At 39.4% G+C, this 17757-nt stretch overlaps 1 protein-coding gene across 1 annotated transcript in view; it reads right to left on the reverse strand.

Moving 5' to 3' along the window:
* LOC122805873 (bone morphogenetic protein 6-like) overlaps positions 1-17757 on the reverse strand; it is a 249173-nt gene that overhangs the window by 145315 nt on the left and 86101 nt on the right. Inside the window, exon 3 of the mRNA XM_044076121.1 lies at positions 5580-5696. Coding sequence (XP_043932056.1) covers positions 5580-5696 — 117 coding nt within the window. The remainder of the gene's footprint in view (positions 1-5579; positions 5697-17757) is intronic.

A 17757-nucleotide genomic window follows, 5' to 3' on the forward strand; every position in this document is an offset into this window, starting at 1 on the left:
GCCTCTGAGGAAGTGCAAAAATATAAACAACAAAACCTAGAGATTTTTGAAAAATATAAAAAAGAAATATGGACATGGGAAAGAAAGAGAGATTTAATATGGTGCAATATTTATACAAAGGAGAAAGCCAAATTAATCAATATAAAGAAGGCAGCCCTAAAGATATTCGGAGAGAAATATAGGCAAAGCCATCCGGATATGTAAAATTTCACAATAAAAAAATTATATCACAAAGAGGGAATGTAGAAAAGTAGATTAGTAAAGAAGTAAAGTAGAAGTGAAAAAAAATGAAGTTGAAGATATGGAGTACCTGCGAAGTGAAGGATTTGGTGTAGAAGGTCTAACACAGTTTATATCACAGCATGATGGAGTGAGTTCCCAAAATAAGGAGAAACAGGAATATCAGGAGACATATGAAGAAGAAATCTGGGCATGGGAAAGAAAAAGAGATTTAATGTGGTGTAATATTTATGGAAAGGAGAAAGCAAAACTAATCAATACAAAAAGAGCAGCACCAAAGATATTTGAAGAGAAATACAAGCAAAGGAATCCGGACATGGAAAACTTTACAATACAAAAAATAAGAAGACAAAGAAGAAAAGCAGAAAAAGAGATTAATAATGGAGAAGCTAAAGAAATAGAAACTGAGGTTATGGAGGTACATGCTAAGTGAAGGATTCAGTGTAGAGAATCTAATTCAGAAAGCACCACAACAGGATAGAGCAATGGATATCCAAATTAAGGAGAAACCAGTGGAACAGGAAGCAATTGGTCAGGTGCCATATGAAGATATTTTGGAGCCTTCCACAGCAAACCAGTATGAATGTTCACTTGAATCTAGACAGCAAGGCAAGGAACAGGAAACTGTGGAAACTCTGATGCAGTCAATGTTGAGGAGTGATAGGCCAGTGAGTGCCCATATGACAGAGCAATGGATGGCACAGGATGAAATTGAAGAGAATGTGCCACAGGAAGATGCTATAGAACTTTCTATAGAATGCCCACAGGAAATGTAAAACAAAAAATGTGCCCTCAGTTTAGAAGAAAATGAGCTAAGAGAAGAGTTGCTTGATTTAAAAGACAAAGATAGACATGTTAAGATCAATGAAAGAAATAGACCGCAGAAGGTCAATAAAACCCAAAAAGTCAGAAGTTTGATAAAACAAATGAACACAGTAATTAGGACTGTCCATAGAGATCCATGCGATATAATAAAAGTAAACAGAATATATTACTGTGCAGCTATATTAATAACTGATTATGTTCTATCACAAAAACATAGGGTAATGAGAGAGAGAGAAGGGGGAGAAATTGAATACCATCATGGACATTTCGAATAGAGAAAACTATAAAGCAATTAAGACAAGAAGTGTCACTGTTAGAAGAACATATAAGAAAGAACTGTTCAACAAAAATACTATGAAAGATAGACATGATAAAAACAATGTGGAGTATTAGAACAGACAAGGATGTATCATGCACTATCGCAAATAAACTAAAAATCTCAACAGAGGTGAAAAAACTTAAAAGATACATAGATAAATATAAAGGAAAAGTACAAAATAAGCAATTTATTGATGATACACAAAAAAATTTATAGAGAACTGGGAAACAAGGTAAAAGGAATTGAAAGACTGCTAATAAAAGAAAAAATAGATACATTTTGGAAAAGTATTTATGAAAATCCTGTGGAACATAATCAAGATGCTAAAAGGATAGAAGAAGTAAAAGAAAGAATAAGACGTTTAAAGGCACAGGATATGAAATGGGATGAAGTAACAGCCAGATAGATTGAAACAAAGTTAAGAAAAGCCTCTAATTGGAAAACCCCAGGCCCAGATGCAGTACCTAACTTTTGGTTAAAAGTATTAACATCTTTGAACGAAGATTTAGTCATGAGTAAGAACTATTTATATGTGTACCCTAAACAGACACCAACTTGGCTAACAACAGAAAAAAACAATGCTTTTACTTAAGAGTGAACCTGCAAGCTACCCTAAAAATTATAAACCAATAACTTGCCTTCCAACAACGTATAAAATATACACGAGAATTGATGCCACAGAGTTTATAGTCATTTCGAAGAAAACTCAATCATGGCAACAGAACAAAAGGGCAATAAAAGAAAGTCATATGGAACAAAGGATCATTTGTTGCTAAATAAAGTCACAATGGAGAACTGTAAAATGGGGAAGAATCTAAGTATGGCATGGACTGACTACAAAAAAGCATTTGATAGTATCCCACATTCATGGATAAAAGAGTGCTTAAAAATGTATATGATACACCCTACACTGATCGACTACATTACAGTGATCATGAAACAGTAGCAGATCACTTTGCAATTAAGCCATAATAAAGGACAAATTATTATCCCAGGAATAAAAATTCAAAGGGGAATATTCCAGGGTGACTCTCTATCACCTATTCCAGGGTGACTCTCTATCATGCTATTCTGCCTTGCCCTTGACCCATTAAGCTGTCTACTTAACAGCTTAGGCCATGGCTATAATTTGGCTCCTAGAAAACAACAAAGTGTAAAGACTTCTCATCTTCTCTTTGTTGATGATTTAAAACTGTATAGCTCATCAGATGAGGAACTTGAAGCACAACTGCAAGTTGTCAAAACTTTTTCAGATGATATAAGAATGTCATTTGGTCTTGATAAATGTGCAAAAGCAACCTTTAAAGCAGGAAAACTGCAACACCAGGTAAACATTAGTTTGGGGCAAGAATGCAATATTAAAGAACTTGAGCAAGAAGGAGTGTATAAATATTTGGGAAATGATGAACGATCAACAATAAAACATGAACAAATGCGAATAAAACTTAGTAAGGAACAGTTTAGAACACTTAAATAAAATATGAGGAGAATAAGTCTAAGATGACTTCCTTGCTTATTTCAGCAGAAGCATATCAGTGTCAAGCAGGAAAGGAAATCAAACCAGAAGTAAATAAAAACCAGGCAGAAACTGAATATGCTAAAAAACAAAACAAAGAATATAAGGTGAAGGACCAGATGAGAAGGCAAGAAATGTGGAAAATGCATAAATATAGTTGCAAGTATTGAAAACTTCTGGAAGAACCTCATGTTGATCAGGAATGCATGCAGGAATGGTTAAGGAGAGGGGAATTCAAACCAAGAGATGAAAGGTTAATATTGGTGGCCCAAGACAGTGGACTACATACATGCTGATTTAAAAAGTCCATTGAACATGTGGGAGAAACAGACAAATGTAGGTTTTGTAAAACTGAACTGTAAACAGTTGCACACCTCGTTGCTGGTTGTGACATACTAATGGCAGAAGGACTGTATACTGAAAGGTATAATAACATGGCAAGACTGTTGCACTGGAGATTGTGCAAACATTATGGTATTGAAGTGGCTGAAAGATATTGGAAACATGAGCCACAAAGCATCACAGAAAATGATGAAGTTTACATCACATGGGATCCCCCATTACCAACATTTCAAAAGATAGATGCTAGAAAACCAGATATAGTGGTCCATGAAAAGAAGACAAAAGTAGCATTGATCATTGAAATCATCACACCCAGTGACTACAGTGTCTTGCGTTCAGAGAGACACAAAGTCATAAAATATCAGGATCTGCAGGCAGAAACGAGAGTAATGTGAAAGAAAGATACCTAGACAGTTCCAATAGTAGTAGGAACAACAGGTTTTATAAAAAGGAATCTACAATCATACTTAGATATGTTACCAGTACATGTAACACCATACGAATTGCAGAAGGAGTCATTACTGGGCTCATTGCAGGTGCTATGAAGAACACTTTTGGCTGACATCAAAGACTGAAACAACAGTAATTTCATGAACTTTAATCATACTTTGACTTAGGAATGGGGTCCATTCCCATCATGGTAGTAGAAACCCAAAAGACTTGGAGAAATTAAAAAAAAAAAAGGTAAAACCATAAAATAACATTTATTAGCAATTTAAAGTATATTTTGTTGTCAGAAAGAGTAAAATCTTCACAGTACATTCAAATAATTTAATTTGTGGTAAAATCATGATCCAATGCTAAAAATACACAGAGCAAAGTAGAGCCATTCATATAGTAAATGATGTATAAATGCTAAACAATCCAAGTTCTGCAATATTTTCCTGTTAAAATAAAGCAGAGTAACAACAGTAAAAACAGGAGTAATTAATTCATATTTCTGACTACACAATACAACCCCTAGTGTTGTAAGACCACACATACAAACTCGGGTCTATATTACAAGATTGAAACTTTAGTTACTCGAATAACTAAAGATCGATCTTGTAATATCGAAATCCAAAAATCTTGAATGGCCGATTTAACACAGGGAAACATTTCCCGTGGCCGCATGAAAAAAAATAACTTTTAATCCCAAATCAAGTGGGGGGCTGTGCCCCCTACACCCCCTAACTAAATATACCAACTCCGAGATCGCTCCACATTGGAGAAAAGAGCATAATCTACATAATGGCCAAGGGAATTGTTTCCCTGTGTTAAATTGGCTGTTCAAGGTTTTTGGCTTTCAATATTATAAGATTGATCTTTAGTTATTCGATTAACTAAAGTTTTGATCTTGTAATATAGACCCTACAAACTCCACTTCTGACAGAAATACTGAAGGTTTCCTCAGAAGCAGTAAAAATAAGCATTTGTCAAAGACAGAAGTCAATTAAAAGCTGCTGCAAGCAGAAATTCTCACATGAATTACAGTAAATATTGACATACAATGTTAAAATAAATATCTGTTTTAAATAAACATAAAAATAGAGAAAAATAAATCGAATAATAAAATGAGAGGAAGGGGATCACCAAATAGGTCTTATCTGAGCAGTAAGCCAGAAAAAATCACCAGATCTTGTGAAGAGTCAGAAGGCTTTCTTTGGATGACAGAAAAAGACTGAACACTCAATTCCTGTGACAGCTGAAGTCTCCCCTCTCAGGATATGCTCAGTCAATCAGCTGTCAATGGAAGAGAAATGAAGGGGAGTCTGAGCTTTTGAAACAAGCCAGTATTGGGTTACCTTGGTAGATAACCCAAAATGCCACTTAGGCAGTGGAAACGATGAACATTTACTAGCATCTAAAGGATTGCAAACACAGAGATAACAATGTGAAAATGTAGCTTCTAACTATTCCATTTAAAATCACAATGCAGAGCAGTCAAGCTGTAACACTTCCCCATAAATTGAAGTCTGAAGTAAAACTAACTTATGATACCTTATTTTATTATATCAGCAAAGCTTGTAATACACATCTATTACAAAGTTAAAGTTAATTGCACTTTTCACATTAGCTGAAAGTTAGAAGACACTAATAGTGTAGCTGTTATCATAGATTTTTCAACTGCATGCTAAAATAAAATAAATATATGTGGAGACTGAATGCCTGATGCTTATATATAATAAATCCAAAATAACAATAATACAACTCGGGATAAATGCTTTTAATTTTATTTAAACAAGTTAATACTGCTTGAACATATATTAGAAAGTCTTCCGGCTTTGTTTTACTTTTTTCACTGTAACATTATATTCCTAATAAACATTATTTTCAGGGGAATATATAAATTCTTACCTTGGATAAAAATCTCTGATGTAACCTGACAGCAGGTTCTAGTCTTATTTCCTCTGTAATTATTACTCAGCGAAGTTTCATTTCCACTGGTTATACTTTCCTGCCTTCTTTTTTGTTCTGAAAATAAAAATTAAGAATTTTAGCACAATCTGATTTTATCAATGAATCAAAACTTTATATGGCATGCTTTACAATAAACAGTTTCCCGGCACTTCTCAGGAAAACAATATGGATAAAGTGGTATTTCCTACGTCACATGGAATAAAAGCTAATGCTTCAAAAGTTCAGACCTGAGCTTTTAGCATCTAACCAGTTCAAAGTTTATTAGTTCAGTTTGTAGGGTAGAGCTAATCAATTTTAATTATAAGGGGATTTTTTCCTCAAAGGTGAACACACACACACACACACACACACACACACACACACACACACACACACACACACACACACACACGTGCTGAAGAAATCTTGTTTTTAGAATACTTTAACAACTATATTCACATCTCTGCACGATTATGCACAAAATATATTGAAACCAAATTGTTTTCAATGGATTCTGCTGTAGTATTTGTAACAGACGATAATATATTTTTGACTGCAGTTATCCTTTGGCAACATACAGTAAAGAATTATCTCAACACCTCTTGTTAAAATTTACTTATCTTTCTGTACATGCATTTACTTACTAAATGTACGATGCATTCCCTGTGATCTTTGTATAGTTTTATTCTACACTGTGTTAGAATAATAGAGAAAGTAGTATTTACTCATCTCTCCTTTATTGCCTTATATGTTCTAGATGATCTATGTATAACATCTATTAAATTGTGTAAACCAATATTATTTGCTTCAAATTTCTGTTATACATTATATGTTGCAACTAAACCTGCCTCAGAGAAGCCCCTGTAAGTTTTGGGTGGCAGTTGTTTCCCCTAGTGTAATATGTAAAGCCATTTTTATTTTACTATGTTTCTTATAATGCAGGATGCTTTCCTTTGCATGTTTTATCTGTTGTTACTGTTTTATGCTTTCATACATGCATTATACCTTCGCTTTTCATTATGGTTTTTGTACTGCTACCATTGTTAGTTTTCTTTTTATATTTTACTTCCCTTTGGCATGAGAAATAGCTGAAATGGTTCACTTCTAGATAGTGCATTATTGCAATTAACAAACATCAAAAATATGTATATAAATGTTCACACATTTACTGCGGCAAGACAGAAGGTGCTCATATTGTCACCGATAAATTATACCTTCATTTAGCCAGTCACATGTGGACAAACAATTTTATTTTAAAACATTCCAGATCCTTATCAGATGGCCACCCTATGAGTGGTCAGCTTCTTAATGGCCAATTATTAACTCCCTGTTAGTTATATATATCTGAGATCACACAACTGCAAATTCCCCACTGTAGTGTGATCTACGAGTTAGTATATATAATTGTACTGTCCAAGCAAGCACCCAAATAAGAGATGGAACGCTGAGGAATGATATATGTGAACCAAAAAAAGACTTTATTAACGCTGTCACTACAAATCTGCGTTTTCGTATAACACATTTCATCAGATAAAATTCAAATAATGCAAATACTGTTTAAATACCATGACGAACATCAAAAAACTGATCTCATTGGATATCTAGTATTTAAAATTTAAAATGATAGTATCATTTAGAACATGTCAAGGATATAAATAAATAGATGGAAATAAATAGAACATCTATAATAATACCCTAAATTCTTCTATAAAACAATATAAATACATATATATAATAATAGCACTTCTATTAATAAAAAATATATAAAAATATATTAAAAAATACTTGTACATATATAAATTCATAAGTCCACCTATGCCCTCTAGTGGTGCATGTTAAAATACCATAAATAATTATTATTACTACAATTTAGCTGATCTAAGTTTTAATACTGGCATAATAGACAACATTTCATTTAAACCGGGATTCCTGTTGGCCTCCAGCGTAATTTGCCAAAACAGTTCCCTGTATTCCAGTTTTGCTTCCCACACTCCCCTAATTTCCATGGGAACCATTTCAAGAACAAAAAAGGAAAATATAGATTGTGGACAGGTCATCCTATGAAGAAATAATGCATTTCTAGGGTTCGCCATATTTATCTCATAATAATGTTCATAAATCCTAGTCCTAAGTTTCCGTTCAGTTTTCCCTACGTAAAATGAATTACAAACCTTGCATGTAGCTAAATAAACTAAACCTGAACTATTACAATTTGTGTGTACCTTGTTCGTAATATTCCTATTCCTACTAGGAATCTCTATAGAAGGAGCATTCACTATATAAGGGCATTGAGAACACATTCCACATTTATATGTGCCGTGTTTTAAACGGCAACTGGTGTTATTTTTTCTACTTCCGAATTCAAACATGTTCTTAAATGTGGAATGTGTTCTCAATGCCCTTATATAGATTTTTTTTACATTATCACCAACTCTAGCAGATGGGGCCTCAGTTTAACATGTCATCTGAAATGCATTACACCATATCTGTGTTCTAGTGTCTCTGTGTTTTCTGCAATTTCTTAATTTTTTTCTACCAAAAGCCTTTAATGAGGTTTAGTGTTTTTGTCGCTCACAGCTAGATTCTTCTTCAATACGTGAATGTGCAAGGAATGTTACTAGCTGACCATGGTGTAAACGTCAAATACTAAAGGTATTCATAGAACTGTACATTGTATAATCTTGAATGTCTAGCTCATTTAAATAGTTACAAGCAGTTATTAACATTCTGAACATGATCTTATAAGAGCTGCAGGTAAACTCCAAATATCTTTTAATGTTCACCATATTAATCACTGCCGCAGTAACCTTAGCTATTGGGGTTATATCGTGCCAAGGATGTAATAGCCAAACAGCATCCAAGGCTTCAGGACATCTTCCATGCAACCAAACTGTCAAGCAGCACAAGTTGAGCTGGCTAAAGGCAAGTTTAAGCAAGAAGCTTTTCAGATCTTTCCTGCTGCTGAAGAGTACTCTTCTCTGAAGCCTTTGAGGATTGGCAGTCGGCTTGTCCTTTCTTTTGCTGGGTAGATAAGTTCCCATTGAGGAAAAAACTTCCAGTTTCTTAAATTTATTAATGTTTTATGACTTTCTCCTTCAGGAAAGTTATTTTAAAGCAAGGAGTGTTGTGTTTTAACAGACTGTCTTGAGATTGTAACATACATTTAAACAGAACACTCATTTTTTTCTATCAGTTTAAAAGTAGTATTGATTAACTGTAAACATATTTTCTGTTGACAAATTGTGTTAAGTTTTCGTAGGTGTGCCTGGTATAGTGTTTGAAAGTGCTTTTTATTGTGTTTTTTTTTTTAGTCAAAAAAGGGTAACTTTTGCAGACTGGTAGTTTTACCAGCATTTGCTGATTGTCTTCCCTGAGAAAGATGCACCATTTTCAGCTTCATCACAGAACAGACTACCTGTCCCATGGTCAGTCCTCCTTCCTTCTTCCAGCCACAAAAAGAAAAAGCTAAGCAAACAGCCTTTGCCACCACAGCAGGCTAGCAAATAGCCTCAGCCGCAGATAGGTGACTTTGCTATGGCTATTTGTTGTACCTCCGACTGCTCATCTTTTACCTCAGATCCCTCTGGTGAAGTACATAGAGTCACTATATACTGGGTTTAGCCATGTCATCTGTGGTTGTTGAAGTCCCCTCACTGGGCAAGGGATAGCCACTCTTGTAGATACTGGGACAGGGAACAGAGAAGGTTGCCCCATTGTGCCAGAACGCTGTTCCCATCCCTCGGGAAGCAGCTGCTGTCATTAGTAACACAGTTTGCCCCATTTTTCCTGTCAAAAAGAAATAGAAAACCAAGCATGTATCTACTCCTCCTCAAATTTCTTTAGACAGGAGTAGTTTACTGGGTCTGGTTCTCAGTTTAATTCAGGCTATTGATCCTTCTAGTAAAATAGGTTCTGGCAAAAGAACTGAAGTGATTCAAGATTCTGAATCTGAACAGGAAGATGCAGGGATGGATACAGTTTTTTCACCCAGACTCAGAGCTCAATTTCTTATTCTTCCTGTGAGGGTTCTTTTTTCTGAGACTATTTCTAGACTATCTTGGTGTTTTCAATGGGAGAGCCCCTACAGAATATACAATGAGTTTTGCAGAAGTATTTTCCACTACCTACACCCATTCCTCCTGTTTTGTCAGCTTTAGAGGATGTGTGTGTATGTGTATGTGTGTGTGTGTGTGTGTGTGTGTGTGTGTGTGTGTGTGTGTGTGTGTGTGTGTGTGTGTGTGTGTGTGTATGTGTGGTGTGTGTGTGTGTTGGTATCTGCAATTTTCTTGTCAGCCAGCTGCCCCTAAAAAGACAGCTAGGATGTACAAAACTCACATCTTTTAAAATTTTTATACACTGTTCACAAACCTGACCTGTAGCATTAGCTTTTGTCATTAGCGTTAGTTGATACCACTGCTGCTAAGCACTTAGTTAATTCCAATCCTAATCTTTCTGATAAGGATGGGAAAATTGTTAATAGGTATGGAGGGAAAAAAGAAGTTATGTACCTACCATAACGTTCCATGTTGGTTGTCGTCATCTCACCTTCCTTATTGCTGGTTAAGGTTCGGAGCCGATCCTCGGCTCTGACTCGGCCATCTTCAATAGCTCGAGAGCTGTTTACTGGCTCGAGGCTACCCCTTATCCCATAATGCCTAGCAATAGCTACCCAGATCTCATTTGAAATAGCTAACTCCAGACATAACAACATAATAAAATAGTCAAGAATCAGTTGACTATACCTGCCATATTCTCTTAAGTCAATAAAGGAAACAAGAGAACACACAGCCAATGAAACAGAAAAAAACTCCTCTTGATCCACTATGACAGGGGGATGTAGGGTGGGACGCAAGAAGGAAGGCGAGATGAAGACAACTAACATGGAATGTTATGATAGATACATAACTTCTTTATGTTAAGTTGTCTATCTCGCCTTCATTCTTGCTGGTTGGGACAGCGTCCCTAGCACCTAAAAACCTGGGTGGCTCAGTGGAACAGACTCTTCAGAACAGTGGAACCAAAGTCGGCTCTGCTCCTGGAGACCATATCTAACTTGTAATGAGAAATAAAGGTATGAGGGTTTGCCCACATGGCAGCTGCACTGATAAAATCCATGGGCAACCTAGACTGGAAGGCTACAGAGGTGGCCAAGGCCCTAGTAGAATGACCTTTCAGTTTAATAGATAATTGTTTGTTCCTTAACTGATAAATGAAGGAAATAGTGTGTGACAACCATCTAGACAAGGTTGCCTTCAAAACTGGGAGACCTTGTTTGCCCAAAGCATAAGAGAGGAATAGTTGGTCCGACTTCCTTACTTCTTTAGTTCTGTGCAGATAAAAATGCAATTGCCTATGAACATCTAATTGGTGTAGTTTGTATTCTGCCTTGTTGGTATGATTAGGGAAAAACACGGGAAGATCTATTGATTGGTTTAAATTACTTTCTGAGCAGACTTTAGAGAGAAAAGAGGAATTAGTCCTCAGAGCAACCCTGTCCTTATGAAAAACCAAGTATGGAGGATGAACACATAGCGCCTGAAGTTCGGAGACACATCTGGCTGAAGTAATGGCTACCAGAAAGAGTGTCTTCCAAGATAGGAACTTGATAGAGCAGGACACTGCTGGTTCAAAGGGGGGCAGAATTAAGGAGGTTAGGACTAAATTAAGATCCCAAGGAGGAGGGAGATCTCTCACTGGAGGCCTAAGAAGAGTTGTCCCTCTCAAAAAAGCTTTAGATAGCTTATGAGACATAATGTTAGAGTTCGAAAAACCAACATGAAAGTTAGAAATGGCCGCCATTTGTTCCCTGATCATAGAAGAAGCAGTTGAGCTAGGAATTCCAAGATTTCGTGGACTGGGGCTGAAAAGGGATCCACATTCCTAGTCTTTGCCCAACAAGAAAAACGTTTCCATTTGCTAGCATAAGTTTTCCTCATTGTAGACTTGTGAGAAGAGACGATAATGTCACGGACTGCTGGGGAAATGCTGGGAAGCCTGGCTAAGGTTGGAAGTGGAGCAACCAAGCTGTGAGCTAGAGAGTTTTGAGGGATTGATGCAACCCGCCTGACTGATGAACCAGGAGGTCTGGAATTGGGTCCAGAGTCCAGGTTTGACCGAGAAGGTAACGATGCAGGAACAAGAACCATATCTGTCAAGGCCAGTAGGGAGCAATGAGGATCATTTTGCAACCCAACGATATTGCTTTCTGTATAAGTTTGGGTATCAGAGAGAAAGGAGGAAAGGCATAAAGAAGTCCCTAGGGCCAATCATGGACTAGTGCATTTCTGGGTGTGTGACCCGGAAGTGGAAGAAGGGAGAAGTAGTTGCTGCATTTGCTGTTGAAGGGGGTGGCAAAGAGATCGCAGCAAGGCTGTCCCCATTTGCAGAAAACAAGATTCACAACTTTCTGATTCAGAGACCACTCGTGAGGCATGAGAATAGCTCTGCTGAGCCTGTCCAATATGACGTTGGATCTCCCGGGGATGTGCATCGCAATCAGAAAACATTGGGAGGAAATCGCCCATTGCCAAAGTCTGAGTGCTTCTCGACACAGGGGGTAGGACCTGGTTCCACCCTGCTTGTTGATGTACCACACCACTGACATGTTATCCGTTTGAATAGCAATGGTCCCAGGAGGAAGAGAGTCTTGAAGATCTTGCAACGCCAGGAGCACAGCTCTCATTTCCAGGAAATTTATGTGCAGATGGTACTCGTGAGTTTGCCATGTGCCTTGGACTGTCCTGACAGATAATGTCCCCCCATCCTATCAGGGAGGTGTCTGTCATCACTGTGGCTACCGGAGGAGGTTGTATGAAAAGTATCCCCTGAGTAACTAGTGGGAAGACCATGCACCAAGAAAGATGCATTTTGCATGCATCCGTGATCATGATCTTGTAAGTCATGGGTAGCTCTTGGAAAGACCACTGCATAAACAGAAGCCACTGAAGAATCCACATATGAAAGTGCTCTAGTGGGATTAGGAGAATGGCTGCTGCCATGGAACCCAGAGTTTGAAGGACGTACCTGACTTGGATCCTTTTGCTCTGCATCAGAACCTGTCCCTGCTGATGAATTACGGACACCCTTTCTGGTGGTAGCCTTGCAAACATATCCCTTGTGTTTAAGTCTGCTCCTATGTAAGTGACAGATTGACAGGGCAACAAGGCAGATTTTTCAAAATTTATTGTGATGCCGAGCTGTGAGCAGATTTTGATTGTGTAGTCCCGTGCTTGTATGAGTTGATGCCTGGTGGTAGCAGTAAGGAGCCAGTCATCTAGATACGGAAACACCTGGAATCCTTGATGCCTCAGGTGAGCCGTGACCACTGCCATACATTTGGTGAACACCCTGGGGACTGTGGTGAGACCAAAGGGCAGAGCTCTGAACTGATAATGACTGTCCCCCAGCCGGAAGCAAAGATATCTCCTGGAGCACCTGTCCATCTTTATATAGTAGTATGCGTCCTGAAAATCTATAGAGCACATCTAATTGTCCTGACCCAGGAAGGGTAGAATGGACTGTAGTGTGACCATCCAAAACTTTGTTCTTTGCACAGACCTGTTTAGTCTGCTGAGATCCAGAATCGGTCTCCAGTCCCCTGTCTTTTTTTGGTACGAAAAAGAACTTTGAGTAAGTTCCGGATCTGTGCTGGTCTGCCGGGACTTCATGGATGGCTCTTTTTTCTAGCAGTTTTAAAACTTCTATTACTGCTTGCTCCTTCAGATTGGGTGGAACATCTGGGAGGGTCTCCCTTGACTGTAAAGGGGGCTGATGGAAGGGAATTTTGTAACCTCCAGATATAACGGACCATACCCATCTGTCTTGTGTTAAACTTCGCCAGGCTTTTGGGTACAGCGAAAGTCTTCCCCAGACTGCCTCCAGAGTTGAGCAGCTGGGCAACCCTTCAGGGATGCTGGAAGGGCTTATCAGAGAAGGATTCTCTGTTGCCCTGGTTCTGCGGACCCCCACTGCCACGAGGGTGGTGTCTATTATTATTGTTTCCCCCTCTGCCTCTGGAGGAAAAATCACTACATGTGTCAGGCAAGGCTCCCTGAGATTTATGGAACATCTTCCCACTCTTCTGACCCTTGGGGTAGGGTCTAGAGGGAGTGGAAAAATGGACTCCCATGGCAGAGAGAGTCTTGCCTTCTTGCTCACACCTAATCAAAGTGTCTTTCGCCTGTGGTCCAAAAAGAAAGGAACCATCAAAGGGAGTGTTGGTGAAGGACGCTCGAAAGGGTTCTGCAAAGTTACACAGCCGCATCCAGGCATGCCTCCTAAGGGCCACCCCGGTACCAGCGGCTCTACTCGCCCCATCGGCTGCATAGGAAATAAGCCTCAGGGAGGAGTTAACAACAGAATTAAGCATCACTAGCTGGGAAGCTACCTTGGCTTGTGCTCCCTCAGCTTTTGGATCTTGGAGGGTATCTCCAAGCTCTTTAAGGAGATCCCTTTAAAGTCGGGTAAAATGACACAGGTAGTTCAATGACCTCATAGAGAAGATCGCTGTTTCACTTCCCATATCTGTCCATCATCCTAGACTCCTTGTTAGGGGGATGGACAGATGAAGAGGTCTCCGCTAACTCTTTTTTGGTGGCTGCTGCTACCACCATAGCATTAACAGGGACACCTTCCGAAAGGAACTGCTTATCCTGGGATGCTGTAATAAACTTACTAGGTCTCCTCGGAGTTGGTTCCACTGTATCCAGAGCTGACCAAGCCTTTCGAGCCACCACTGTCATAAGTGGATCAAAAGGCAGAGACACCCAGGAGGTGGAAGGTCGGGAACCGAAGGCATCCATAAATACAAACTCATCCTCAGAAGGGACTAGGGGATTCCATTTCCCCCTCTGCTTAAGCATTTCTAGGATGTTCGAGAAGGAAACATCTTCAGAGCGGGATCTCGGGGACCCTTTCGAATCACCTAAGTCTGTATCAGAAGTGACAGACTCGGGGTAGTCAAAGTGCTTCCTCTTACACTTTTTCTTCTGAGGGGGCACTTCTGAGTGATCAGGAGAGGCCTCGGAAGAGGAGGAAACACCCAATGGGGTGTCATGGAGCATCGGTTCCCTACGCTTAGGGTCTGGAGGAGGAGCAGAGGTTGGCACAGGCACTACAGGGGACGGAGTCGGTGGGGCTGATAGTGGAGCTGACTCAGGGGACAGCACACTCCGCATGAAATCAAAGGCGTCCCTGCCACGGTGCAGAGAAAGCTCCAGTTCCAAAGAAATAGGAATCCTTCTCCGCACCAAGGGAGACGGCTCCGAGGCCGATGTAGTAGCTGAGCTCACCTGCACCGAAGCTCCAAGAGAGAAAATGGAGTCAGACAAGGGTCCGATGCCACTTGCCCCCTCGGAGCTGATGAGGGATCCCCGGCACCCAGATCCCTCGATGGAAGGCACCACCGAGGGAATCGGAGCCGACGTCAGAACCGAAGGAGATATAGTTATCAGAGCTGATGGTTCCACTACTCGAACCCCAACAAACTCCGTCTCCGAACTCATTGTAGTCGGAGGAGGAACATCGAGAGAAGTGGACCGGGCTGTTACCTGTTGAGGAGGGCTGGACAACAATTTGGCTAGTGCCTGCAACTCCAACAGCCTAGAGGATAGTAAAGGAGACTGAGGAGCCAAATGCACCGATTCTAGTGAAGGGGACCTCAGCCTCTTGTGGCTCCATGATGGCTCTGAAGCCTCTGATGGAGTGGAAGGTAAATACTGAACCGAAGACGGCTCCAAACTTGGAGCCGATGGCTTAGTGGATTTAGGGGATTTCACAGGCTGTGAGCTCTTGGCCGGTGAATCCTGGGGTTTTAAAAGGCCCCTAAGAATAAGCTTATTCTTATGCTCATGCTCCTGCAGGACTCTTGGACTAAAGGCATGGCAAATAGAACAAGAGTCCTGCAGGTGCACAGCGCCTAAACAATAGATGCAAGAAGTGTGCCCATCTGTCAGAGACATTTTCTGACAGCATGAGTCACACTTCTTGAACCCAGAAACCTTGGATTCCTTTGACATCCTTGAAAGTAGAAGGAAAAACAATTATAACAATAACAACCAGAAGCAATATACAGTCTACAAAAAAAACAAACTACTATAAAGACTATAGCTAAAGTTTTTTTTTTTTTTTTTTTTTTTTTAAGATAATAGGAAAGCCTCTAACTTAAATGGCTAACCTGACAAGAAGAGGTAGGAGGGAGGGGTGGGGGACAACTCTCTAAATTAAACAAGTTCTACAAGAAAAAGGAAGGATACTACAAGCTAAACAAGTATCTATCACAAAACAAGACTATTGTTAATAATAAAATACTAGAAGGGTTGAATTCTAGTGAAGAAATTTATACAAAAAACGTTATACGAGCCTGAGCCAGAAAAATGACACCTCGCAGCTGAAGCAGCAAATGAGATCTGGGTAGCTATCGCTAGGCATTATAGGATAAGGGGTAGCCTCGAGCCAGTAAACAGCTCTCGAGCTATTGAAGATGGCCGAAGGCGAGATAAACAACTTAACATTGTATATTTCTGCAACTTTGGTTTTCAGAATTCTGAACTGCAGGTTCATATATGAAGCATGCCCTGACAAATTGTGAAAGTATTAGGACTGTTTTATCTACATTTTTTTCTTGTGAGGAAATAGTTTCTTCTTTTGCAAGGTCACTACTCATTGTTTGCAGTTTGTTGTATGGTTCTGATACTTCTTTCAGGGCTATGGCTACTGGTACTGTTTTAAGGAGGTTTGCATGACTGCATTTTCAGAACCCTCCAGATGATGTTAAAAATCAGATTTTAAATTCTTACTTGGACAGAGATTTAATGTTTACTGCGGTGGTGGTGCTGCGGTAGTGTTGTCGCCTCACAGTAAGACGTTGTCCTGTTTGATTCTCAGCTAGAGCGTCTTCTGTGTGGAGACATGCGTGAATGGGCATACCTTCATTGAAGGTTGTGCATCAGGGCTGGCAACTCGGCACATAAAAATCTACTGCCAATCATTAGCGGACCGGAGTTCCGCTGTGGCGACCCTTAACCGGGAAAAGCCGAAAGACACAACACAACACAACAACAGAGATTTAATGTTTGGCCCCTCTGCTGCAGAGGTGATCAAAACGTGAGATGAAAGGAGCAATCTGACCCAGGGAATCTCTATGATATTTCAGTTTTGTTTTTCTGAATTCTTCAAGGAATTTTCTTTCTCCTCTTTCATCTTTGGCAGAAAACAGAATAAATATTCACAAGAGAATTCAGGTAAACAGATGTTTAAGAAGGAAAAGCAAGGGAGTTCCAAAAAGAAGACGCTAACTTTCCAAAACCAAGGACAGTCCAATATGTCTGACTGACTATTCAAGAGACCTTATGACCCACTCCCACTCTGGCCCATTTTTTCTTCCTGAAAGTCTTAATCTCCTTTTTTCTCTTTGCAACAGATTGCTTTAGACAAATGGGTTCTGAAGATCATTCATCAAGGTTACAGATAGTAGTGAAAGGAAATTCCTCCTTTCCAGGGGGTCATTTCTCACCCTCCAGCTCAGACTCTTTCGTTTCTACCTGTTCTTCATCATATGTTGTCTCAAGGATTAATAGAACCAGTTCCTCCTTCCCAAGTGGGGAAGGGTTTTTATTCAAGAAAGTTATTTGTGCCAAAGAAAGAGTATGCTTAGAGACCAGTTCTGGAGCTTTCTTTCCTAAACCTGTTTGTGATAGTGCCCTAATTCAAAATTATGTCACGTCAAAACCTGTTACCTCTTCTTCTGTTTAGGTTTCCTGGTAACACTAGACTTATAAGATGTTTATCATCACATCCCTATTCATCCAGACTTCAGACATTTCTTAAGGTTTTGGGATCACATTATCAGTTCTCTAGCTTAACCTTTGGATTTTTCACTGCACCAAGAGTGTTCATAAAGTATCTGTCTCCAGTTATAGCTCATTGCAAACTCAAGGATATCCACAGTTTTCCATATTTAGATGACTTGCTTACCTTTGCAGAGTCTTTTCAAAGTCTTAAGAATCTCTCTCTTGGTTGAAAGACCTCTTGCACAAGCTGGGATTCTAACAAAACATTCAAAAGTCTTTTCACACAGAATTGTGTTCTTGGGATGTCAGCTAGACACCTCAGTTCAAACATCTTTTCTTCCTCAGGA

This window comes from Protopterus annectens, chromosome 7.part0 (assembly GCF_019279795.1).
Source record: "Protopterus annectens isolate FY-2018-M chromosome 7.part0, PAN1.0, whole genome shotgun sequence".
Taxonomy (NCBI): domain Eukaryota; kingdom Metazoa; phylum Chordata; order Ceratodontiformes; family Protopteridae; genus Protopterus; species Protopterus annectens.